This window comes from Kogia breviceps, chromosome 3 (genome assembly GCF_026419965.1).
Source record: "Kogia breviceps isolate mKogBre1 chromosome 3, mKogBre1 haplotype 1, whole genome shotgun sequence".
Lineage (NCBI taxonomy): Eukaryota > Metazoa > Chordata > Mammalia > Artiodactyla > Physeteridae > Kogia > Kogia breviceps.
Window position 1 is genome coordinate 103,634,250 of NC_081312.1, and position 25,906 is coordinate 103,660,155.

Sequence of the window (25,906 nt, forward strand, 5' to 3'; positions counted from 1 at the left end):
ACGCCTGGAGCGCCTCTCACCTCGCAGGTGGCCCGGTGCTCCTGCTCCCACTCGCCCCGCGCCTTCTCCAGCTGCTCGATGTTCTGCCTGTATACTCGTTCTGGAGGCACAGGCAGTCCTCAGGGAGGCCAGCGGCCTAGACACCCTCCCACAGCCCACCCCTTTGCTCCTGCAGTGCCCCTGCCCAGAGTGCCCTCCTCCTCCTTAGAGAGACCTGCCCTGGCTGCTGGTGCTACAGCTGAACGCTCATAAGGGCCACCCACTCTGCTACTGCCCTTAGGTTGACTCTCAGTTCCCCCTGGGGTCCAGCTGCCTGGGGCCAGAGCAGAGCCTCATACACCCAGGTCAGAATCGGGGCCTTTCATCATCCCCAGGTCCCACCATCTCACTTGCCAGATGGGAAACTGAGGCTCAGAGAGGGAAGCCCTGGAGGTGGGGTGAAGGGGAGCATTGGGAGCTTTTGGGCTGGGAAGCCAGCAGGCTTGGACCATGACCTCTGTCCCCCCAGCCAAGGGAGCAGCTGGGTCCTGGGAAAGGCAGCGCTAGCAGAAGGGAGAGCCTTCCCAGGGGAAGGGAGCAACGGTAAGCTCTCTGTCCTAGGAGTTGTGTCAGCAGAGATAAGGGGTGTTGGGGTCTTCTGGCATCAGGAGAAGGATAGAGGAGACAGAAGCCCAGAGAAGGCTCTGATGTGTTTCAGTGTATGTAAGAGAGAGAGGGGGGTGTGCAGTCAGTGGGCCTGTCTCCCTTGATTGTGGCTGTGAAAGTCCTGGGCCCTGGAGCCAGACGGCTTGTGTTCAAATACAGTTACCACCACTTATTGGCTGTGTGACCTTGGGCAAGTTAATTAACCTCTCTGTGCCACAGTTTCCTCGTCCGTTAAAAAAAGGGGATAGTAATAGTGACCACCTCGCAGGATTGTTGTGTTAGTTAAAACATGCAAAGCACCAAGAACACTCTTGGCAAATGTGAGAAAACGAATGTTTTTGTTTTACTTGCGTAAGTATGGAAATGAGAGTGATGAGCGTGACTGTGTCCCCAGAGTGAAGGAAGTGTGCTGTGGGGGAAGCAATGTCCAAGCCACCCTACCCCCTAAGCTGAGGAGGTGGGCTAGCCACGTACCTGCTTCCATGGCTGAGTCCTTGCACTGCTTGGCTTTGTTCTGGCTCTGAGGAGACAGAGGGAAAGCAGCACTGAGGCCCCGCCCCCGGGAGCCCCCCAGTGCAGCCCTTGGGCTCCGAGTTTCCCTGGGCAACCCTGAAGGGACGCTGTCACCCCCTCCCTGGCCACGCAGGGGGACACTCAGGAGCCAACTGTGGGCAAGTTCCATCATTAACTCCAGCCTCACCCTACAAAGGCCCACAGCCTGGTTCCAGTAAAAAAGGAATAAAACAGAAACCTGCACTTCATGCACGTACATGTGAAAACGAGATGTTGAGACCTAGAGGGAGAAATGTAGACCAGGGGCCGGGCCCTGGGGCCCCACGCCCACTGCTGAACCCACTGGCTGAGGCTGGGGCTCTGTCCCTGACTTGCTGTCACCAACTCACCTGCAGGCCCCTGTCCTCTCTGGGCCTCAGCTTTCCTGTCTCTGCAAAGGGCAAAATGTGTTCTTGAGCCCTGGCATCTCTGACACTCCCAACCTGGCCAAGAGGCCAGAGCAGTCAAGAGCTTGGGTTCTGGACAACCTGGATTTGGGTCCTTTCTCTGTTTCTGCCTGGCCCTCAGACCTTGAACAAGTCACTTACCATCTGTGGGCCTGTTTCCTCTCTGTGACATGGGCCTACTGAGCCCTTCTCCAAAGGGTTGTGTGAGGGTTAGCATCTGCTCTCATTGCCCTGTGAGCTCTGGGCCTGGGCTGCAGTGGGCCTGCTCTGAGGAATGGGTCCTTGGGAACAGCCTGGAGATGGCAAAGGGGATCAAGCTGACTCTGTCTATCTAGACCCTGAGATTCTAGGAAACCCATTTCACAGACAGAGGGATGAAGGTTCAGAGCGAGGTGAACAGCCAGGATATCCCAGATGCAGACCTTGCCTTGGAGTGTCTGTGGCACCCCTTCCCTCCCTCCCCACCCTGCCCCAGCCCTGTGACACCACATGGCCTCAGTGGCTCCACGCACCTTCTCCACCTGCTTCTGTTGACCATTGGTGCTAATGCGCTCGAAGGCCTGCTCGGCGTCATCTGCATCTCGGCACTTCTGCTCATATGTCTTCTTGGACTGGGGGGTGTGGAAGGGCGTGACTTGGGGGCCCCAGAGTGAGGCTCCTGAGCCCAACCTCCCTTCTCCCTGTTGGGGGCTGTGGATGGGTTGGGGGCCTCCTCACCAGGGACAGGGATTTGGGGATCCAGAATGGAGATGGAGAAGGGAGTCTTGTTCCCAGGCCCCTTCCCAGTGGGGACAATGTAGCCCTGCCCGCAGCCCCGGCCTCTTCAGAGGTGTGGTCACATCAAACCGCCAGCAGGGCCCTGAAAATGCCATGCATCATCACGATGCCAGCCTCCGCACACGCGGTAGAGCTAGTTTTCTCCTTACTCAGTGAACTAGGAGACACAGCTCAGGGGTCCCTTCTCCCTCTGCCCCTGGAGTCCCCAGCTGACAGCCTGGATGACCCTGTAGACCACTGTCTGGGACTGGCTGCTCGCCCATCAGTCAGGAGCCCCCCAAGGTCAGGTCCTGGGCCAATCTGCATGGCACCCTGGGAGCAAGTGCAACACCAAGAACCCGACAGGCCACTGTGCCTGTTGCTGGCAAGCCCTGTCCCAGGTGCCCAGTCCAGGGCTCCTGGAATCCACACCCTGACCCCTGCCACCCCTCCAGGCCTAAGACCCTTGCACTCACCTCCATGGCCTTCTTGTGGAGCAACAGCTTGCTCTTCTGGACACGGTCCATGATGGCCTCATACTGCAGGGGACATGAGGCTCTGAGCTTGGGGCCGTGGCCTCAGGATACTCCCTTAGGCCAAGAGGACGGGGTGTCCTTGGGATGAGGCCCAGCATCCCTTCCTGGCTCTGAAGGGGTGGTGACAAGATGCCCTCCCTCTCCCTCAGCCTGCTCTTTCACAACTACTGCTCAGAACAGAAAGCTAGAGGAGCCTGGGGCATGGATACACACGGTGTATCCTCTCCCTGCAGACCCCAGCCAGGACTTGGTCTCTAGCCCGGGAATAGCCAACCTACCTACGTGCACATGCACACACACACGCACACTGCCCTTCACTCACAAGCCTCTGTACCCACTCAAAGCCATCATACCCCGTGTACACACGCTGGCACACACACGCACACGGTTACACACACACACACAGAAGTAAATGTTAACAGGCCCCCACGCTCCCCCTTGCATACGCAAGGCCTTCACAGAGCAACCTCAGACACCACTCGCAAGTACACATACGCACACTCTCCCATGTCCGCCACACACAGCCATGGGCCCTGTGTACACACCCCAGACTTGGTCATGGTCACACACTGGTGCACACGGGGCTCCTGCACCTCCACCTCGTCTCCCAGGCTCCTTGTACAGATGGAGAGGATGGAACTCGGCCTGGACAGAGATCGGCTATAAGGATAATTTGAAATGAAACACCTCTCGTGTTGGGGCTGGAGCCGGTTTGTGCCTGGGATCTCAGTGGGGCCGGTGCCACCTGGTCACACACACTGAAACACATGCACATGCTTACAGGTGTGCAGAGGTGGACTCACATTCTCCTGGGTGCACACCCACGTCCATACATGCACACATGTGTGCATACACACCCAGGCAGCCTTCCCCGCACACTACATCACGGCTGTCCTTCACTTGTGGGAGCCCTGATCACACCGTGGAACTGTCCCTCTGTCCAGAACAGCTTTTTCAGACATCACAGCCCCACTGGCCACAGAAAGCTCAAAACAGCCATCCTGGGGCCTCACTGTCACAGTAGATACTCTGCAAGCAAGTCCCAGCTCAGAGAGGTCACCTGCTGCAGCTCCTTAAGGCTGGGCCAACTTCTGGGGCTGGCTTGGAGGACCCATTGTCTGATCAGGAACTCAAATTTAGAATCCTGAAAGCCTGAGGCTCCAGCTGGCCGATGGAGAGACAGGGAGTACAGCCACACTAAATTTCTGTGGCCAGAGCTATTAATCGGAGCCAGCACCCTGCCTGTGAAGACTGCAAGGGGCCTAGTTCTGGGCTGGGTCCCCCAAAGCTTGGGAGGTGGACATGAGTGTCCCATCCCGCAAGAGGGAAACTGAGGTGCAGAGAGGGTAAGTGGCTTGGCCAGGACACCCAGTCCCAGCCTGGCCCCAGCCATGAACTGTTGCCTTCTTTCCCTTCACAGCTCAGTTGTGTGGAATTTTCCATTTTCAGTTCTTTGGACAGTTTACAATGATGCTTCCTCTCCAAGCAAGAAGTGCTCCTGTGCCCTGGCCTCTCCCACCCTGTCCAAGGCACCACACTCATCACTAAGGCCCTGAGAGGCTGATCATGCATGTGTCCATACCTGCCTTCCCAGAGGGCCACTTGCTCAGCCAGTCAGAGAGTCTCAGGCTTGGGAGGGGGCCCTGGGACACAGGGGTCACCAAACCCACCTCCCATCCAACCTCTGCAGCTTCCCTGACAAGTAGCCTCCAGCCTCTGTTTGTATACCTCCCATGATGGGGACCTCACTTCCTCTCCATGCAACCCCTCCATCTAGGGACAGCCACAGCCTACAGATGGGTGAATAGTACCTTTGGATGCTGAGATAGGCTTGGCAGCCCCCACTCCCCACAAGCTCTGTCTGTCCCCCTCAGCCTCAGGCAGCCCTGCAGAGTGGCTGCAGTGACTGACCCCCAAGTCTTCCTTTCTCCCAGGTAAACAGCCCTGATCCTTGGGCTCAGGACAAGTTTCTGGTGACTCCCCGACTTAGGTTGCCTCCTTTGGATACCCCCAAGCTGTCATGGACCATCTATAGCTTGCTGTAGTAGGATGATCAAAAAGACCAAGGTCTTTCCCTCTTCCTGGCCTGAGACAGCTCAGGGGGAAGACCCCCCAGTGGGGCTTTCAGGCCCGAGAGCTGGGCCCTGGTCCCAGTACCAGGCGTCTGTCCACAACCCCCTCTCCTCCTTCAAATCGCCATCACCCGCAAGCCTGGGGTGCTGCCCATCGGGAGAGCCCGTCCCCTACTGCCTCCACAGCGACAACAGCCACTGCCTGCTCGGGGCCCATCCCCGCGCCCTACCTTCCTCCTCTGATCCTTCTGCCTCTCACGAAACTCCTCCAGGCTCCGCAACTCCTCACGCAGGGCCAGGGCCAGCTGGATGTGGGTGCTACCCACGTTCTCCATTTCTGGGGGTGGAGCAAGGACAGTGGTCCCCGGTGTCAGACCTGGTGGGCCCCAGCCACTCACATATTGGCCCCTGCCTGGGCCAGCCTACCCCAGCCCCACAGCTCATCTCTGTCACCCCCAAGTCCTCCACCAGCCTCGACTCCGAGCCGGCATCCATCCATCCCCACCGTTGCGGGATCTGGTGTTCCCAGAAGGTCCTGTCACCCCGCAGCCTGGCATGGGGAGCGGGAGGGACTTACGCTGCTTCAGAGAGTCAAAGGAGGCCCTCAGGGAGCTGCAAAACAGAAAGACCAGGGTCAGCAGGAGGACAGTGCAGGGGAACCTGAAGTCCTGGCTGGGCCCGGGGACTTTTATTTTGGTGGGAGGGCCCTGGCTCACTCACACACACTGACCTAGACCCCGGGGACCCTCTAGCCAGACCATGACCATCTGCTTAGAACTCAAGCTGGGATTTCTGGAATGCAAAGCTCTCTCTTTGGAAGTTAAAAAGCAATCAAACCTCCCACTGTGGCAGAATGTTCTTGGCTTCTGCACATCTTCAGGACCCTCCCTCAAAGCAGGAGAGGGTGGGGTTCAGACCTGGCAGGTGGCCTGAGGACATTTTGGAGGGGGCTGTGGGGGAAGAGGGGGACAAGCAGGGCAGAGGTAATGGAGGGGAGAGATGTAGGGGCCTTAGGACAGGATGAATAGGAGGTACAGGTGAGGACAACGAGAAACTGAGGGGCTCCCTGGTCCCTGGCTAGGTGGCTGGGTGGATGGTGGTGACACCTCTGAGAGGGGCCCAGGAGGGAAAATGGGGAGTTACTTTAGGGTGCACTAAGCTTGGGGTGCCTGAGAAAACCCAGTAGGAGGAGTCAGGAGGCACCAGGTGGCCAGTCTGAAGCAGACATGCAGACACTGCCCACTCCAGAGAGGGCACCAAGGAGAAAGGGAAGGGAAGGGGCTGGCTGGGCATAGGAGGTGTGAGGGGGTGATGCCCAAGGGTAGGGTTGCCAGATGGAGCAAATAAAAATACAGGCCACCCAGTTAAGTTCAAATTTCAGATAAACAACAAATAGTTTTTGAATGTCAACGTGCCCCATGTAATATTTGGAACACACTTAAATTTTAAAAATATTTGTTGTCTATCTGAAATTTAACAGGGCATTCTATATCTTACCTGGCAGTCCTGCCAGGGGGCTGTCTCCCAGAGCTACAAACGGAGTTGAGATCTGAGCAAAGATGTTGGAGCCCACTCAGGGCCCAGTCTTGTCTGCTGCTGATGGGTAAGGGGCACCACGAGTGGTCCTTGGGTCAGAGCAGCACTGACGGTAAAGTGCCTCTCCCCAGCCCATCAGCTCTCAGGGGCAGGGGCCTCTCAGAGGGGTGAGCTCCCCCTCCCGTCAGAGGAGGGAGGTGACTTGGAATCCCAGGCTAGGAACCTGGGTAGGGGCTTCCTGCTCTGGACTCCCAGGTGCATTAGAAGCAGACCCTGGAGCCAGATGGCCTGAGTTCAATCCAAGCTCTGCCACTCACTCTCTGTATGACCTTGGGCAAGTTACCTAGCCTCTCTGTGCCTCAGTTTCCCCTTCTGTAAAATGGGGATAATAGCACAAACAATGGTTATGAGGATTAAATGAATGTATATGTATAAAGCACCTCTGAGCTGGTGCAAAGCAGATGCTTTACAAGGGGTGCTGTTGTGCCACCCTGCCCTGAGCCCACTACTGCACACCCTGACCTGGGGGTCCCCCAGGCCTCTTAACCTGACCTGAGCTGTTACTCCAAAATGCCCCACCTAAGAGCTTACTGCATGCCCCCTCTTATCAGAACCCCCCACTGGATTTGCCTTCAGGTAGAGGGTCCCCTTGAGGCAGCTCCATAGATTGGGCTCCTTTCCCCCCGCAACTCCCTGCAGCCCTGTGGGTACCAAGACTCCAAGGGCGCAGAGACAGTGTGTGGAGGTTGCAGACTGGCCCTGAAGTGAGGCTTATCTATCTCAAGGGTAAAATTCTCTGCCTGTGTTTATGGCCCCTTAACTCCCCCCTCACCAGGATGCCTGAGGAGCCACAGTCAGTTGAGGCCGATAGGGAAACTGAGGCCCGAGTGTGGCCAGGCTTGCTGGGGTCACACACAGGCAGCGGTGAGGATCCTGGCCGCATGGATGGCCGCATCCTGCTGCAGCCCATCCAGCCTCTCTGCGGAGCAGCGCTCCCGCCCACTGGTGGCCATATGGCCACATGACACCCAGTGAGACAGCCCTGCCCACCGCCTGCATTTCCCCACAATCTTTGCAAGGCAGGCTTCACAGGGGGGCTCCCTCCTCCCATGGGGACAGTTAGGGAAACTGAGGCCATGGAGGAGCAGCAGACCAGCAGCAGCAGCAGCAGCATCACCTGGGAGTTTGTTAGAAACGCAGATTTCAGGCTCCACCCCAGTCCTCCTGAAGCAGAAGCTTGGAAGAGGGGCCCAGCACACTGTGTTTTAACAAATCTCCAGGTGCTGCTGATGTACGTTCAAATGCTGCCCTCAATTACGTAATCCTCACACCTCTGCCAGGAAGGGAGGGTACCATCATTATCCGCATTTTACAGATGAGAAAAACAAGGGTCAGAGAGGTAAAGAAACTGACCGTGGCCACACTAGTGGGGAGAGCTGGAGCCTTTGGCTTCTTACAGAGGAAGGAAGGGGCGATTGCCATGGTGACCCCACCTGCCCTGGCGGCGGGGGAGAGGTCAGGACTCTCTGACAGAATTGACACCTTGCCAGCAGTTACACCTCCTTCTCACACACTCATCTCCTGCCTCAGTCTCCCCGTCCATCGTTAGAGCCTCTCTAGGTCCAGTATGACCACTTCTCCATGCTCCATCATGACCCACAGCATGACCACTCCCTGCCCAGACCCCTCCCACAGGCTGGGGCTTGCACACCCACTGCCTGGTCCTCACCTCCTTTTAGACTTCACATCTCGCAGACACCTCAAACTCAGTGTCCGAAACTGGACTCATTGCCCTACAAACCTGCTCCTCCTTCAGGGCTCCCTTCTCAGCAAAGGCACCACCGTCTACCAGGTTATGCACACCAGAAACCTACGAGCCGCCAATGGCTCTACCCTCCTCCCCTTCTGTTACCTTCTTTTTCACTTCCCAAATCTCCTATCTGACCACCTCTCACTGCCACCACCCTAGCCCCTGCCCCATCACCTCCAACCCTCCAGCTTCACTTCTCACCTGTTATCCCTGTTCTTTGGCCCCCTACCAGTTCCTTCTATATGACATGCTCCTTCTTGTGCAGGGCCTTTGCACATGCTAATTCCCTATGTGCAGCATCTTTGCCTGGCTTCCTCTTCAGTCCCTTTGGAGCACTTGTTCCTATTGTCATCTTGGGTTGATACCTTGAGTGTCTGTCACAGCACTGAACTGTGAGGCCACTGAACAGCAGCAATGGCCTGGTTCTCCTCCCCATTGTCCCTAGGATTACAGCCCAGAGTGATAAGTTCCAAGGCCTTTCTCAACTCCAAACCACTCAGGGAAACCATGACCAAGATTTCCCAGAGCTCTCCTTGACTGTGTCTCCATCACATGTCAAGGATGGGGACCCCTTGCAGGCCTCTGACCCCTGTTATCAGCCACCAGTGTCCTCGTGTGTAACTCATCCCATTTGTCCTTTTCAACCCAGCTCTCAGGACACTCAGCCTGGAATTCTGTTCCAAACAGTCTGAATTTCCAGTGAAAATGTTTCCTTCTGTACCACCACGTGACACGCACCACCTCACACCATCCGCGCCTTGTGGATCAACAGCAATAATTGTTAATTACCTACTGTGCATAGTCAGCTGAGCTGGGAGCTGCAAGGGGCACAGCCCTACGGGAAGCAGCAGGTGAGCTGGGATGGTCTGACTCCTGCCTCCTGACTCTCTGGTTCTGAATGTGCCCTGAGCTTTCCGACCTCCAGCCTTTGTCCATGCCGGTCCTCTGTCAGAAAGGTGCCTTCCCTTCCTCTCCACCTCTCCCAGGAGGTGCCCCCTGCTCTGCCCTGCTCCTCTGGCCACCCCAGCTCGATGGGGAACTCGGGGCAGTGCTGGTATGCATGGACTGCTCCCAGCCTGCTCTGGAACCCATGTGGCTGTGCAGCGGGGCCCCTGTGGGTTTTGTTCCTGCCTCTCCTTCTACTGGTTAGGCTGAGCCTTAGGGCCTGGCCTTCTCAGCCCAGGCACCAGCTCCTCCTTGGTAGGCAACAAGGTGGACCCTGACTCTCCTCCCTTCCCTGGCCTGGGGCCCCACCCTGGCGCTTCCACCTTGGATGGAAGCTGTGCCTCTAGGGCCAGGGCCAGGGCCAGGGAGGGGCTGGGCCTCAGAGGAAATGGTCTAGGCTGGTCAGGCAGGCTCCTCAGTGTTAAACTAAACCGGGTGACCCCAATGTATCTTACTTATGGAGGGGCCCATGAGATCGTAAAGACCCCTGCTGTTTATCAAGCATCTCTGTGGCTTGGCGCTCTCTGCTTTGACATTGTGACTGTCCAGAGCAACTCTTGGGAGTGATTGTCCCCTTTCACAGCTGAGGACCCAGGGCTCAGAGAGGGGGAGTGACCGTCTCAGGGTCACACAGCATATAGGGCAGGGCAGACCTTGACCCACTCGGCTTCCTATAACCACGCAGGGAATCAGGGCTGCCCACAGCCTCGCCCTGGCCGCTTCTGTGCACCTCTCCACCCTTCCCACTGCCTACCTGGCTCCATTCCCACTTTATTCTCTTCATTGGTGGCTTCTCCTTACTTATTTTAAGTCCCCCGTGACTCACAGCCCCCTGAGTGTGCCTCACGCAGTCCACCTCCAGCCTGACCTCCCACTGTGGCCCTGCCTGGAGCACCCTCTCCACTTCCCCCGGGAGGTCTCCTCTCTTGTTGGGCAAGTTCTCCTTTTCCAGCAGGCCTGGGAGGGCAGGAGGTGGGCAGGGACTCCCCCTGGGTCACGCTCCCTCGATTCCACCCTGCCTGGAAGACAAAGAAGGTCCCCATAGACTTCCATTCATTCCTCACCATGTCCTGAGCCCTCCTGTGCACTCAGCCGGAATTCAGCCTCGGCCCTGCCATCTTTATCTGCTCAACAGCCCACTGGAGTGGACAGATGAGAACCCAATTCAGAGAGGTTAAGTGACTTGCTCACAGTCACACAGCTCACAAAGGTCAAGTGGGGACTAGGGCTCCTGCATGCATACTCCTGAAGCTGCTGTTCACACTTTGCGGTCCAACGCAGGACCCTTGGGCCTTGAGCATTCATCTCCCCTGGCTCACACTACTTTTCAACCTTCCTCTAGCCCTCCCTAAGTTTTCCCTGACTCCAGGTTGGAAGCAGGGACCAGCCAGGCTTAACTATGTCTTTAGGAGACTTAGAGTGTGTTGTCTATTCAGACACTCAAACGAGAGGACCCGGTTCCGGGCTTTGCAGCTAACGGGGTCCAGGGCCACTTTCCTTGGGCAGAGTCAGACGCTCACAGGCCTGACCGCTGTGGGAGCAGGGGCAGGGGGCAGGGGTTGCTATGGCAGCCGCAGGCTGGGTGAGGTCTTGCGGCTCCGAGGTAGGAGGAGAAGGTCTCATGAGAGCCCTACCAGGACTTGGGGTCCAGGGTCCTGTCTGCCCCTCAGCCTGGCTCGGTCCTCACGCAGCAGGGAGAGTCCACATATCCCGAGGCAGCCCCTCCGCTCCACTGTTAGAAAGTTCTCCTTAGCTGCCCTCAAATCGTCACTCTCTCTCCATCTGAGTCCCCATCTGACAGTCCGCACTCAGAGGCCCAGGCCCCAGGGCCAGAGAGGCCCAGAGGCTTCACAGCAGCAAGTGCCTTTACTGCCTCCCCTCCCAGCCAGGCCTGAGCCAGCCCTGGACTCACATATTCCTCTGAGGAAGGTTGTACTGTCATCTGCTCACTGATGAGGAAACGGAGGCACAGAGTGTCAGTGATCCCCTCACCAAGGTCCCAGGGCTAATGGGTGAGGAGCTGGCACCCCCGCCTGTGGCCACACAGTCCCTCCTGGAAGCCTGAGCCGAGCCAATGCTGCGGGGTCTCGGGCAGCCAGTGGGGTCCTGTCACCTCCCCTCAGGGCTCTCAGGACTTGCATGGAGGCCGCCCAGAGGGTGCAGGCTGTGCTGCAGGCACCTGAGGACAGATGACCTCACCCCCTGCCCAGGGCCTCCTTGGTGCTCAGACTGCTGGCTTTCTTCCCCCACACAGAACCTGACCTCGCCCAGAATGCCTGACTCCCAAGAGAGATGCCCTCCAGGCACCCTACCCTGGGAGCCATCCAGACCCTCGCCGGCGCTCCCTAGTCCACCCCACACGGGGAAGCCCTAAACCCTGTGGAAAGTGCCTGGCGAAGCAGGAGGGGCCCTCTTACTTGATCTCTGTCTGGCCGCCTGCCTTCCGGGCGATCTGCACCAGGTCCTTCCCATACCGTTCCTCTGCTTGGGCCCTGCAATGACAACCCATGGGCGCTGCTCAGACTCTGCCAGCGGTGGCAAGAGGACCTGACGGTCCACCCGCTCAGCCTCTGGGGGTCGGCTGGCCGGCGGGCTCCTCCTTGAGAAGGTTAAGCCTCCAGCCCTTCGTCTAAATAAGTGTTGGCTAAATTCAAGGACATCTGGAGGAACATCAGATTATTTGCCCACTTTGGGGAGGCCCAGGTCGGAACAAAGAGGAGAGTCGCGCTCCTGACTTCTTAGAGCGTGGTGGTGGGGGGAAGGGGGGCCCAGCCGGCCGCTCGGCCGGGATGGGGGCTCAGCCACTTCCCAGGGGCTGGGGGGAGGGGCTCACCTCTGCCTCAGCAGCTCCTCCACGTCCTTGCACGTCTTCCTGCCATCCAGCAGCCGCTGCAGCAGCACCTCGTAGCCCGTGTGGGCCGTGAAGTCCCTGCACTGGAACACAGGACAGAGGGACGTGTGAGGGCCGCAGCCGAGCTGCGTGGGTCGGGGGAACGCAGACTGCAGCCTGGTGGGGGCCCTGCTGACCTCCTCCAGCCTGGCCTCCCCGTCTGCCCACCTCGGCCCTATCCAAGAACGAGCTCTTGGGATTCAGGACCTGGCTTTGAGACAGGCTGGAACCTGGGCCCCTTTGCTGCAGTGCTGCAGTACTGGCACCTGGACACACCTCTCCTCAAGCTACAAAATACAAAGAAATTATATGGGACTAAAAATAACGGCGTGCATGTGCATTTGGGGCAAATTCTGGACCAAAAGATACAAAAGACCCAAAATACCTCAACTGCCACTTCTGAAGAGCCGGGAGAGCAAAAGCCCTTTGCACACAACACCAGCTAAGGGGTGGGCACACCACCTAAGCCACCCCTGCAGCCCGGCCCCTGGACACACCCCTACCCTCACCCCGTATAAAGAACAAGTTCTCCCCCCCGAGCGAGCGAGCAAACAAGGGAACCTGTTGTTTGTTCTCACTCCTCCCTGCTGCAGCAGGGGCCCCAATAAAGCCTTGCCTGAATTTTTTGTCTGGCCTCTGATCAGTTTCTATTGATTAAAGAGGCCAAGAACGCTGGTCGGTAACAGCTTCACACAGGCACACAGTAGGTCCCCCATCTGTGGAGGTACCAGGTGTAGGTGAGCCCCTTGTGGATCAGAGGTCATAGTCAGGACACAGCAACTCTAACCTAAGACAGCCATGGGAAGGGTCCCCACCAAGGCTCCGTGATGACAGCCTTATGGGGTGCCCGGCACTGCTCACTCCTGTCACCTCCTCAGTTACCCTCTTATCTCAGGGGTCCAAGTGAGAAAACTGAGGCACAGATGGGTGAAGTGCACCCAGGGTGACACAGATTGAAAGCAGCAGGTGTGGCATTGAACCCAGGCTGTCTTATTCGGGTCCGTGCCCTTCACCCCCCTGCACTCTACAGCCTCTGCAGAGACAAGAGCAGTTGCTGTTCCCTGATCATCCACTGTGTACCGGATACCACGCCGGGCTCCTGCACTCATCTGCTGAGGTGGGCCTTGAGGGTCAGGGCTAGGGCACATCCTAACTTAGGACACACCTAGCACCCCAGGACACCCAGCACACCCTAGGTCCGCCTCTTAGCCAGGATGGTGGGGAGAGGGCCATCTTGGAGAATTCTCAGGACACAGCTGCCTCTCTGCAGCTGTCCTGCTGTTGATCTGACTCTCACCCTTGGAGTGGGTTCTGAGCTGCTGGTGTAGGAAGTTGGGGACGGGAGGTAGTGCTTGAGGAGAGGGTGTTTTTCTTCAAGGTCTAAGGAGAATCAGACGTGGTAGAAGGCCAGAGATGCCACAAATTGCTCCAGATGGCCCCGTGCCAGGCCCAGCCCACCTTCAGCAAACTCAGAATAATGGAATCTGCAGGCCTGTAGGATGGTTAGGATCCCAAGCTCACACCCTCCTCCATAAGCAGCACTAGAAATTCCTGAGACCCAGGTTCAGCTGCCCACTGGGTGACAAGCAGCGGGCCTGGGCCTTGGCTGACTACTCAGAACCCCAGCAGGAGGAAGTCAACCCCCCAACCCCTGCAGGCCTGTCCACCACAATGTCCAGGCTGGTGTGCACCAGGCTTCCATTTCTGTAGCTTTCATGGGCCACTTGCCTACTAACCAGGCAGCAGACCACGGCTTCCTGCCCTTCAGCCTCTGTCCTCCCTCCTGACCCCCAGGACTAAAGCCTGTGGCAGCCAGGGAGGAAAATGGATCTGCCCTCCCCCGCCAAGAGGGTCACTCTGAGCTGGACACCAGTATTCAGGGCCAAATTCCATAGACCACCAGAACTAGGAAGCATCTTGTCCAGTGCCCCCCTCAGTCCTTGGGGAAACTGAGGCCCAGAGAAGGGAAGGACCTGCCTGAGGGCCTACAGGCGGTGGCAGGACAAGGATTTGGACTGGCAGGGCACCTGCTGTTACTCCCTGATGCCTCTGAGAGGGGGGCCTGAGCAGGGAGACGCTGACCAAGCCCAGCCCTGCAGCGGACGCTCTGCTCTTCCCTCCCAGCCCCATGCCCAGATCCCACTCCCCAGGGAAACCCCACTGTCCTTACTGAGACCCCCAGAGTGGAAAGAGAAGCAAAAGCAAACCTACATTGGCCATTCTGGAGGAGGTGGCAGGCAGAGGGCTCCTGCAGGCTGGGTCCTCAGGAGCTCAAGTCCCCAAAGCACTACAGGCTTGAGAGTCTGGTCCAGCCCCTGCTCAGAGCACGCTGGTGCTGGCAGGGGCTTTGGCCAAGTGAGCCACCGTCACAAGTGGCTAGATTTTTCCAAGGAAGTGCCTGACTTCTTGGGGCCTCTGTTCCCTGCCAGCCTGCACCCCTCCTCCACCCCACCACTGCCTCTTCCTCCAGGGCTTCTGACTCATGGCTCAGAGCTGGGCACAGCTGGGCTCCGGAAGCTGCTGAGGAAACGAACTAACCAATCATTCAATCAGTTAATCAATCAGTCCTGCAGGCTTACAGTCTAAGGCCCAGCACCAGAGTCACCTCCTCCAGGGGGCCCATCCTGGCCTTTCCTCCCTGCGCCTACCCAGCTCCACCCTCTAGGTGTCCAGGGCTCCCTTTCAGGGCCCTTGTCGACAGGCTCAGGCTGCTATTTCCACAGTGCAGAAGCTACCAGAAGGCAGGGCCTCGCATCTCCTTCTGTCTACCTGCAGCCTCTGTCACCTGAGACCTGCCTGTGGCCTTGCCCTCTGTGAAATTGCTATTTATTGAGTCCACTTAACCATGCACCATACCAAGAATATCACAGCTGTTTTCTTATTGAAAACACCACACACCCAGGAAAGTAAGGACGGTGATGAGGAGGAAAAGAGGCGAAGTGACTGCCCAAGGTCCCTCAGCTGGTAAAGATCAGAATCTGGGATGTGAACCCAGGTCAGCTTGTCCCCAAACTCACATACCGACATCAGTCATTCAATAGACAGTCCAGCAACTCTTTTACATTTTGAAACATCAGAAAATGATTTAAAAAAAAACTTTTGAAAATGATTTCCCAAATTCTCTCTGCCTCAAACCAAAGCTGTGTTTCTGTCTGTCATTCAGTTACCATGGATTCACAGAGGCCAGCTCTGTGCCCAGGCTGGGTCAGAGGAACGCTGGCCTGGAGAAGGGCCGTGCTGGCTCTGCAGACGAGCTGCTGAGAGCCGGCAGGCAGCCGGAGGCCCCGCCCTCACCATGTGGCACTAGGGCGATCCACCCCAGGGGAGGGCGCCAGGTGGCAGGCAGGTGCGATCCCCTCTTTGGGGAGACCTCCCTCAAGCCAGATGTGGGACCCCAGGCCTTGCCACCCTCGCTGTGTGGCCATTCTGGGCCTCCCTTTCCCCATAGAGGGGTCAGATCGGGGCTGCAGGAGGAGGTGCTCGGGACAACTCTGGCAGGAGGAAGCACAGTCCTACCTCAGCCTGAAGACAGCGTGTGGGAGGCCTGGGTACCGGTTGTGCTCAGGGACGGCCCACCTGCTCCCTTCTCTGGGTGGCTCTGGCTGTGAGCCACGGTTCAGGCCTGCCAGCTGGCCCCGGCCCTGCCATGCCCCCACTGGGTGGGTAGAGAGCTAACCTTTGTACACACTGCCACTTCCTCCTTTTTACACCCGTACAATTCTTGGTGGCTGCATGGGCTAGGCCACAGAGACCAGGGCACCAAGCAAGCCACTTCCCTTCTCGGGACCTGGTTTCCTCATGGAGGAAGTGAGGGCAGAGGCCAACCTCTCCTGGCCCTGACAGCCCACCCTCTAGGGCACAGCCCTATCAGGGCAGATTGGCCGCCCAGTCAGGGAGGGGGCCCGGGCCTGGCCTGAGAGATTGGACAGAGTTCAGCAGACCAGATGTGGGTTCACACCCCACCCTGTGGTCCTGGTCATTCTCAGTCTCTACTTCCCTCCCTGTAAAAAGAAGGCTAATTGTTTCCACCACCTAGGTTTGATCTGAGAAGCCAGTGAAATAATGTACACAGATGAGAATAGGAAAAGCAAGGTCAGAGGTTGCCCTGAGCCGGGATTACCCCCATTTTACAGATGAGAAAAATGGAACCCAGAAAGGTTACCTAATCTGCTCAGGGACCCTGAGGGCACAGCAGGGATTTGAACCCAGCTCTCCCAGACCAGATCTTAGCTCGTTCCCTTGCCTCTCTGCAAAACCCCAGGCTCAGTGGCTGTTCAGCAAGCGGTAGCTCCCCATGCCCTAACCTGTCCTTGCCTGCCTCTCACCCCCTGACCAGACAGAACTCAGATGCGCCAGGCTGGAAAAAACAAGTTATCTCCCTACCACACACCGTCTCCCACCAGAGAGTCCATTTAAAAGGCTGCAGAAGCCTTTTCAAATGTTCCCTTACGTGGAATTCCAGAATATACAGTCCCTCAGAGGACAGCTAAACCTCTAACCTTAGAGGGAGAGGCCTGGGTTTTGGTACCAGCTCTGATCTGCCAGGAAGAAGCTGCGTAGGCTTAATAAAGTCCCTTTTGCCCTCTCTGGGGCCTCCTGACTGTGAAACACGTTTAGGGAGAGGAAGTGACCTTTAATTGCCCTTCCAGCAGGGAGGCTGCTGTCTGCCTGCTGGCTTTTGGAGGCCATGGCAACCATGGCTGCATCTTACCTAGAGAAGTCTGAAGTCCGGGGTAGGCTGGAGCTGCCTGAGGGGAGTGAGGCCTGGGGAGGGAGCAGTTGGGAACTGGCACCATGTGTTTCCTGGGCACCAAGTGGAGGCCGGGAAGTGTCTGGGAAGAGCTGCCGGTAGTAAGCCTCTGCCGATGAGAAATGCTGACAGCGAGGGAAGAGCCCCCGAAAGAAGCTGCGTGGAGTGGACGGTGGGGAGCAGCTGGGAGGGGTCAGACGTGGACAGCTGCAGGGGACGGAGCGGGACATGCCAGGTCACCAGAGAACCCGCCGAGGCAGCCAGGAGAGGAAGAGCTAACCTGTGTGAGTCTGCTACCTGCCGCACCAGCTACAGCAGCACCAGGGAAATAAGACACTTCACCCCTTTAAAGCTTCCAAGCCCGTGCCCCACGCCATCTGTGGAGACACAAAAGCAGCAGGCAGTGGAGGTGGCGGAACACACCGAGTGCAGAGATGACCCGTTCTCTGTCCCCACATCGGCTTCCAATCACAGGCCAAGTGGGGAGACTGGGAAGTTTTCAAGTGAACAAGAGTGAGATTTTGATATGTGGTGGAACTGGAGGGAGTTAGACCTGAAAAGGACTAGAAATGCTCTAACACGTGCCCAGGGTAGAGGAAGGGAGAGCTACCAGTGGCTTTGGAAGGTGGAAAGAAGAACATTAAGTTTCCTGCTTGCATCCTAAGCAAGTTCAGAAACCATTCTGTAAAGTGCTAGCCATGCTTGTCAAAGACCTTACTAATAACTGACGTGCTCTTGGGTTGCTAGGCGCTCTCTCTCTCTCTCTCTCTCTCTCTCTCTATATATATATATATATATATATATATATATATATATATATACATATATACATTTTTTTTTTTTTGACTGCACTGCACGACATGCAGAACTTCCCCACCAGGGATTGAACCCGGGCCCCATGCAGTGGAAGTGTGGAATCTTAACCACTGGACCACCAGCGTAGCCCTACATATTTTTTCTAACATTTTTCTTTCTTTCTTTCTTTTTTAAATCACCTTTTACTAGTGAAGAGGAGACAGAACAGGGAGACTGGACTTACTCCCTTTATCTCAGGAAGCCCCAGAAGCCACGGACCGCGATTTTGAACACGGTTACAGGCCTCATGGTGCCCAGGCTCAGGCTTTGGAAGAGGCTTAATAAAGGCTTTGCCCTCTCCCTTCACTGCAGTTTACCAGTTTTCTGCAGCCAAGGCGCCTACCATGGCTGGTTTATTGACAACTAGTCCACTGTTGCTTGTCTGCTGTGGGCTGAGAAACCAAACCACTGGGATTGTCAGCACACCTGAGGTAGTAAGCACTGAACTCTGGAGAAGGCAGCACCCTGAAGGCAGAACATGGGTCTGTTTGCCTACTGGGTCCTGGTGCCCAGTTCTGCACAGCAACACTCAGCAAATACACTGGACAAAGGCTGAGGAAGCGTCTTAGGGAGGCCCTCGAGCTGACATGGGTTTATGACAGCTCCTGAGCTGCCCCATGGAGAACACCAGACCATTTGTTTGCAATTCAATGACTCGTTATCTAGCACCTGTAAATAAGCAAGACAGACTTGTCCCCTCTACTTTGTACAATGTATTATTATCCCTGTTGTACAGATAAGGAAACTGAGGCTCAGAGAGGATAAGTCAATGAGTAGCAGCCGGGCTCTTTCCACTGCCTCACAGCTAGTACCCCGCATCTCCACCATTATTGGCTGCTAAGCTGAGGGAAAGCAAAGGACCAGACACCCACGTATGGCTTGGATGGATGGATGGATGGATGGATGGATGGATGGACGGATGAGAGACTTAAGTGAGCAAGCCGGTTGCTTACCCAGAGCACCCCAGGAGGAGGGTTGGGTAAAGAGAAGTTCCCTAGTCTCAGCCCTTGAGGAGCCATTGGGGAATGTGGTCATTTGCAGACCTTTGTGGGGCCATCAGGAGCACAAGGAGTGTCTGTGGTTGGTGCCCCCAGAGAGGCCAACTCCAGATCAATATAAAGAAGGGCTTTCCAAGAGCCCAAGTGGCCCCAAATGTGCAACACAGGTGAGCCACTCTGATGGATGGAGAACGTCCCATCGCCAGGGTCTATAATCAGGTTAGGGATCCCGCAGAGAGGACTCGAGCCACAGGTCATGTGCTGAACTAGGTGCTTTGGGTCTAGGTGTCCCCTGACTCAAAGACTGGAGGGGTCCATTCATAAGCAGACAAATGTGGGGTGATTTACAGCTTTTCTAAGATGGCCCAGGATAGGTGTCAAAGGGAGAGAGCCAAGAAAGCTTACTTTTAAGGAACAAAAACACATTGAGTGTGGTTAGAGGAGCTACTCTGGGTTCAGCTGGGCTGACAGGGACTTGGGATTAGAAATGAGTTTCCAGAGGGCTCTATCTCTCCACTGAGCTCCAGTCTGAGGCATCTCCTGGGCCTTAGAGGGCCCCTTACTCAAGCAGCCCTGCTGGATGAGCCCCTGAGATGTTCAGGCCCTTGACCTGGGGCCCAGGTGGGCCCCAAGATTTGGGGAGTCTGGAGGCCGGGGACTGATGGTTACCTGCAGCCTTCAGGGGGCCCTGTTGGAGCCCTGTGAGTGTTCAGGAGCTCTCAGGAATCCCATGGAGCCGGGTGTGGGGGCCAGGGTAACAACACAAGCAACAGAAGGGGACCAACTGTGCGTACCTGGGGCCTCTTATCTCAGTAATACCGACCCGAGGAGAATGTGAGGATGAGAGAGGTTATGTAACTTGTCCAGGCTCAAGCAGCAATTGTGTGGGCATGCGTGGCTTCCGACTTTGTTCTTTTAAATAGGCCTCTTCCAGCGTCAAGCAGGAAGGGCCTCCTCTACTGCACTGCCCTCCCCCGTTCTGTGATGTACTTCTCACTTCCCCTCTGCTCTTAAAAGTCCAGCTCGATCCCCCACTTCTCCCTCCTGCTTTATGAAACCAAAATATGTAGAAGTTAGTACAAGAGGTGGGGCAGGGAGTGAACATGAGTTGGGGCAGAGGCCTGGAGGTGGGGATGAGCCCCTCAGGTTTAGGAGACTGGAAGCTTGATGCTCAGTGCTGTGGGCGGCGACAAGCCCAGCAGAAAGCAGCAGTGAGGGGTCTGAGGGGCTGGAGCAGGTGTCTGAAGAGGTAGCCTGAGGCCAGCTGAGGCGGAACCCTGAGTCAGGCAGACCAAGTGGTGGGACCCTCCCTGGAGGTAACGAGGATCCAGGGCCAGGTTCCAAGTTCAGGGGAAGGGAACAGGATGTGTGGGATGTGGACGGGTAGAGGCCAGTGTTCTCCATGCCTCTAATTCCCAGAGAAGCCTGCAATGTCAGGATTGTGCCCTTACTGCCCCATGTCACAGGCGAGCAATGGAGGCTCAGCAAGGTGAGTGACTTGCCCAGGTCACACAGCTCCTCTGTAGTGCCCCCCCCACAAGCTGATTAGGCGCGGGTTGCGGGGGGGGGGGGGGCTTGTAGGATCCAGCAGTGGCCAGGGCTGAGGGCAGGTAGAGAAGGTGGTTGGAGGGAAGAAGGGAACTGAGCCACCCGACACTGAGCCCCGGAGGAGACTCTGACCCATCAGCAAGGACAGGCACTGACCATCCCCTGCACGTGGCCAGCTGCACAGCTGCACAGGGCTCCTTGCTGCACGGTCTCCAGCTTGTAAGTGACCGGCCAGGGACTGGGGACCGGAGTCTGTGGCCCAGGCGTTGTCTCTGCACGTCCCCTTCCGCAATTATCACCCCTCCCACACCTCCTACACCTGCCAGAGGATGGCCCACAGGGAACACCTCGACAAGAGAAAGTCCAGGTAGGGGGTGTGGGGGGTGTGGGAACACCCCAGGCACCGCGTCCTAGTCCTGGCCAGTCCCATGCACACAGACAGTGTGACCTTGAGCAAGTTACTTAACCTCTTGTGCACAGATTCCCTCCTCTGTAAAATGAGTGTGAACACACTGTCCACTTTCCCTGGGGCTCTGAGGACTAAATGATATAATATATGTAGGAGCCCAACCAAGGGCACCCTGACACTTAAGGAGCTCCTGGAAAATGGTGGCCATGGTGATTAGTACGTATCAAGTAAAAGTAAACCAAGAAAGGAAATAAAAAAGGAGAGCTGGGTTTGAATCCTAGCTGGTTGGAATCCAATTGACTGCTTGCTTCCAATCTCTCAGCCTTAATTTTTCACCCATATAGTGGAACGCACACTGGACTCCAAGCCCTCACCGGGCTGACGTGGGGTGTCTTGCTTGGTAGCTGTGAATTGCTTCAGGGTGAGGGCTGGCAGCCTCCTCTGGGCTTGAGACTTGCTCAAGAGATAGAGATGGGCCCCTGCGGCTGCAGGGGATCCCCGCTCCTCACACCTTTCCCCAAAGACAGGAATAGATACCCACAGTCCCTGGATTAGGTCCCTCAGCCTCCTCTGCCGGCCTTGGTAGGTTCTGGGCCTCAGAGCTGACCCTGGGCTCTGGCTGCAACGCCTTCCAAGCCCAGGGGCTTCGTGGGCTCCTGTACCTGCCGAGGGTCTATATGCGGGGCTTCTTGCCCTAGGCCGTTAACATTCATTTCACCACGTCTGTCTTTTAACCACAGTAATGGATTTAATACAGACAAGGAGCCAGAGGCTGAGAGAGTGGAGGGACTCGCCAGGGCCACACCGTGGTGAATGCAGTGGAATCCAAGCAGGGCATCAGGTTCTAAAGGCAGTGTGAGAGACAAATACGGCGCCTTCCAAGCAAGGGTTCTGTGTTGGAGACTGGGAAATTGCTTCACCCTGCCCAACACAGCCAGTGTGCATCCAGCATAGAGTAGCACTGTGGGAAAATACAGAGCAAGATGCCACCTCCAGGGTTCTGGGGCGCTGGGGCTGCCTGAGGGAAGCCTGTGCTCTCTGGAGCCATTCACTGCTTACCTTTCCCACTCAGCCCCTCACTTGCACCCATACATTGGTAGGACTCAAACCGAGACCTTTGGACCCTGGAGTGCAAACTCCTCCCCTCAATGAATCTGCAGTCCCTCTAAGGTTGAGGGTGATCTGAGGACTAAAATAAAATTCCAGCAGCCTCATGGCAGCTCCCGCCCTGACCCAAGACCTTGTCTCAGCTGCTGGTCTTCTCCTGGCCCTGGAATTAGCCACACTGTTCCTTTGCTTCTAGTTCAATTTCCATCTTCTTCTGGGTCAGACTGAGAACAACTGCAGACACCAACACAGCACCTACTACCGTGCTGCTCTACGCTGTGCAGACCCCCCACAGCTCAAGCTGTTAGTATTCACGACAGCTCCAGAGACATTGATCCAGACTTCTGTGTTGATCCCCTGCCTACCACCTCAACCCTGCTTGCATGGACTGACCCCAGCTGACCTCCTGCACCTTCCTACCACCTGCAGTCTGGGGTCCCCAGGCCTGGGAGAGTGGGCTCAGAGCTGGTCCAAATGAATGGAAAACATTCAAGAGGTGACAAAGAAGAGGACCCCTTCTGCTTCAGTGGCTGCCATCTGGGCAGTTGGGGGTCAGAAGTCCTGATTTTCAAAGACCCCTCAGGTCTAGGCAGGCCCAGGCCAGGGTGGACATCAATTCCCTCAGGGCAGTCTCATAATCCACTGGAGAAGTTGGTGACCCCAGCCTGTGGGACAGTCCTTCTTGAAGAGTGAGAGCTGGTGGGGCCTCAAGGAAGCTCAGAAATCATGGGCCTTCTCAGGGGGCCAGAGGTAGGGCAACTGTAAGGAGGAGCCCACCATCCCCAGGGGATTCTCTCTAAGGACGGTGTCTCTCCAAGTATGTGCAGGTTTGGGAGAGTTATAGGGGGTTTGTCATAGACTGGTGGCCAGTCCAGGTTGGCAACCTCAGCAAGGCTCAAACCTCAGTTTCCTCACCTATAACAACATCTCTAGTGTGTAGAAAAAGGAACTCTCCTACACTGTTGGTGGGAATGTAAATTGGTGCAGCCACTATGGAGAACAATATGGAGGTTCCTTAAAAAACTAAAAATAGAGCTACCATATGATCCTGCAATCCCACTTCTGGGCATATATTCGGAGAAAACTGTAATTCAAAAAGAACATACACCCCGATGTTCATAGCAACACTGTTTACAATAGTCAGGATGTGGAAGCAACCTAAATGTCCATCGACAGATGAATGGATAAAGAAGGTATGGTACATATATATAATGGAATACTACTCAGCCATAAAAAAGAATGAAATAATGCCATTTGCAGCAACATGGTTGGACCTAGAGATTATCATACTAAGTGAAGTAAGCCAGACAGAGAAAGACAAATATCATATGATATCGCTTACATGTGGAATCTAAAAAAAAAAAAAAAAGATACAAATGAACTTATTTACAAAACAGAAATAGATCTGCAGACAGAGAAAACAAACTTACCAAAGGGGAAAAGGAGGGAAGGGATAAATTAGGAGTTTGGGATTATCAGATAGATATACACTACTATATATAAAATAGATAACCAACAAGGACCTACTGTATAGCACAGGGAACTACACTCAATATTTTGTATAACCTATAATGGAAAAGAATCTGAAAAAGAATATATCAATATATAATATGTATAACTTAATCACTTTGCTGTATACCTGAAACTAATACAACATTGTAAATCAACTATATTTTTTAAAATTAAAAATAAAATAATTGGGCTTCCCTGATGGCGCAGTGGTTGAGAGTCCGCCTGCCGATGCAGGGGACACGGGTTCATGCCCCAGTCCGGGAGGATCCTACATGCCACGGAGCGGCTGGGCCCGTGAGCCATGGCCGCTGAGCCTGCACGTCCGGAGCCTGTGCTCCGCAACGGGAGAGGCCACAGCAGTGAGAGGCCCGCGTACCGCCAAAAAAAAAAAACCAAGCAAAAACAAAAACAAAAACAATAAAATAATTAAAAATTAAAAAAATAAAAACACCTCAACTCAGGACCTCAGTAGCTGATAATTTTGAAAAAAAAGAACAAAGTTGGAAGACTCACAAATCCTGATTTCAAAACTTACTACAAAGCTACAGTAATTAATATAGTGTGGTACTGCCATAAGGACAGACATACAGACCAATGGAATGGAACAGAGAGCCAGAAATAAGCACTCACAAATATGGTCAACTGATTTTCAACAAGGATGGCAAGACCATTCAATGTGGAAAAGACAGTCTTTTCAACAAATGGTGCTGGAGAAACTGGATATGCACATGCAAAAGAATGGAATTGAACTCCTAACACCATATACAAAAACTAACTCTTAAAACTGAACAACAAAAAGATAAACAACCCAATTCAAAAGTAGGCAAAGGACTTGAATAAACATTTCTCTAAAGCAGATATACAGATGGCCAATAAATATTAAAAAATATGCTCAACCTCATTGGTCATTAGGGAAATATAAATCAAAACACCAATGAGGGACTTCCCTGGCAGTCCAGTGGTTAAGGCTCAGAGCTTCCACTGCAAGGGGCACGGTTCAATCCCTGGTAGGGGAACTAAGATCCCGCATGCAGTGTGGTATGGCCATATAAATAAATAAATTAAAAACAAATAAAATAAAGAGGCAAAGTTTAAAAAAAACACCAAAACACCAAAGAGATACCACTTCATACCTACTAGGATGGCTATGATTAGGGGAAAAAACACACAGAAAATAACAAGTGTTGGTGAAGATGTGGAGAAATCAGAACCCTTGTGCATTGTTTTGTTTTGGGTTTTTTTTTTTTTTGTCTGTTTGTTTGAAACCTTCGTGCATTGCTGATGGGAATGTAAATGGAGCAGCTGCTGGGGAAAATAATTTAGCAGTTACTCAACATGTTAAACATAGGATTACCATATGATCCAGCAACTCCACTCCTAGGTATATACCCCAAAGAATTGAAAGCAGGGATTCAAACCAGTATTAGTACACCTGTGTTCACAGTGGCATTATTCACAGTATTCAAAATGAGGGAACAACCCAATTGCCCGATAACAGATAAATGGATAAACAAAATGAGGTATACACGTAGAATGGAATATTTTTCAGCCATAAAAAGAAATGAAACTCTGACACATGCTAAAACATGGATGAACCTTAAAGACATTATGCTAAATGAAATAGGACAAATATTGTCTGATTCTACTTATATGTGGTCCCTAGCATGGCAAATTCATAGAGACAGAAAGCAGAGTAGGAGGTGAGAAGAAGGATATAGGGAGTAATTATTTAAGGGGTACAGAATTTCTGTTTGAAATTTGAAAAAGTTCTGGAAATAGATAGTGGTGGTGGCTGTACAACATTGTGAATGTACTGATGCCACTTAATTGGACACTTAAAAATGGTTAAAATGGTAAATTTTACGTTATGTATACTGACCACAAAAAAAAGTAATTGTATAAGGTCATAAGGTTAAAAAAACCCAACCCTCTACCCTCTACTCATTCACAAGTGAGTCAGATGAGGTCACGTAAATGGTAAAAGCCAGATATATGCTGATTGTCAGCAACAGCGATGCATCCGAAACACCACAGTTATCTACACCAATGGTTCTCAGCCTTGGCTGCACTTTGGAAACTGGAGAACTTTGAAAAGTACTGCTCCTCCACCCCGAAATTTGCATGCACTTGACCTGTGGCAGTGTCTGGGCGTATTGGGATTTGTGACCCCTGTCACATTTCTAATCTTATCTCCAACTACTCTCCACCTCTATCACTCTGCCCCAGCCACACAGGCCTCCTTGTCCCTTGAACAGGTCCAGCATTCTCCTGACTCAGCCCATCACCCCCTTGTCCTCTCCAGCATAGCTCAGCTTCCGCTTTTCCATTTCTGCAGTTGGGAAGCCCTGATCCCATCTGGCTGCCCCATCCCCACCCGGGCTGCTAGTCTCTGGAGCACCAGCAGACACTTCCTGTTGCCCAATAGTTGGTGGCCTGTCAACACCAGCAGAAGGGGATGTCACTCACCCGCCTTCTCTGTCAGCCATTGCTCAGGGTACCAGGTCTCGGCAAACCACCACACACTCTCACTGACGCCAAGGGCTTTCTGAACTGGCCTGGGAAGATGGCAGCCAGGCCT

General features: G+C 54.6%; 1 protein-coding gene across 3 annotated transcripts in view; it reads right to left on the reverse strand.

Annotated features, from left to right (window-relative positions):
• The window catches only part of PSTPIP1 (proline-serine-threonine phosphatase interacting protein 1), a 39,919-nt gene that overhangs the window by 6,620 nt on the left and 7,393 nt on the right, over positions 1–25,906 (reverse strand). For 2 of the 3 annotated variants that reach the window (XM_059058930.2, XM_067029408.1), the window contains exons 2-9: positions 12,093–12,193; positions 11,677–11,751; positions 5,546–5,580; positions 5,199–5,305; positions 2,837–2,899; positions 2,117–2,215; positions 1,120–1,165; positions 21–100 (exon numbers count right to left, since the gene is read on the reverse strand). In XM_059058930.2, coding sequence (XP_058914913.1) covers positions 21–100; positions 1,120–1,165; positions 2,117–2,215; positions 2,837–2,899; positions 5,199–5,305; positions 5,546–5,580; positions 11,677–11,751; positions 12,093–12,193 — 606 coding nt within the window. Of the gene's footprint in view, positions 1–20; positions 101–1,119; positions 1,166–2,116; positions 2,216–2,836; positions 2,900–5,198; positions 5,306–5,545; positions 5,581–11,676; positions 11,752–12,092; positions 12,194–15,665; positions 15,804–25,906 lie in introns of those variants that run through there. The other variant, XM_067029409.1, reaches the window with a different exon arrangement.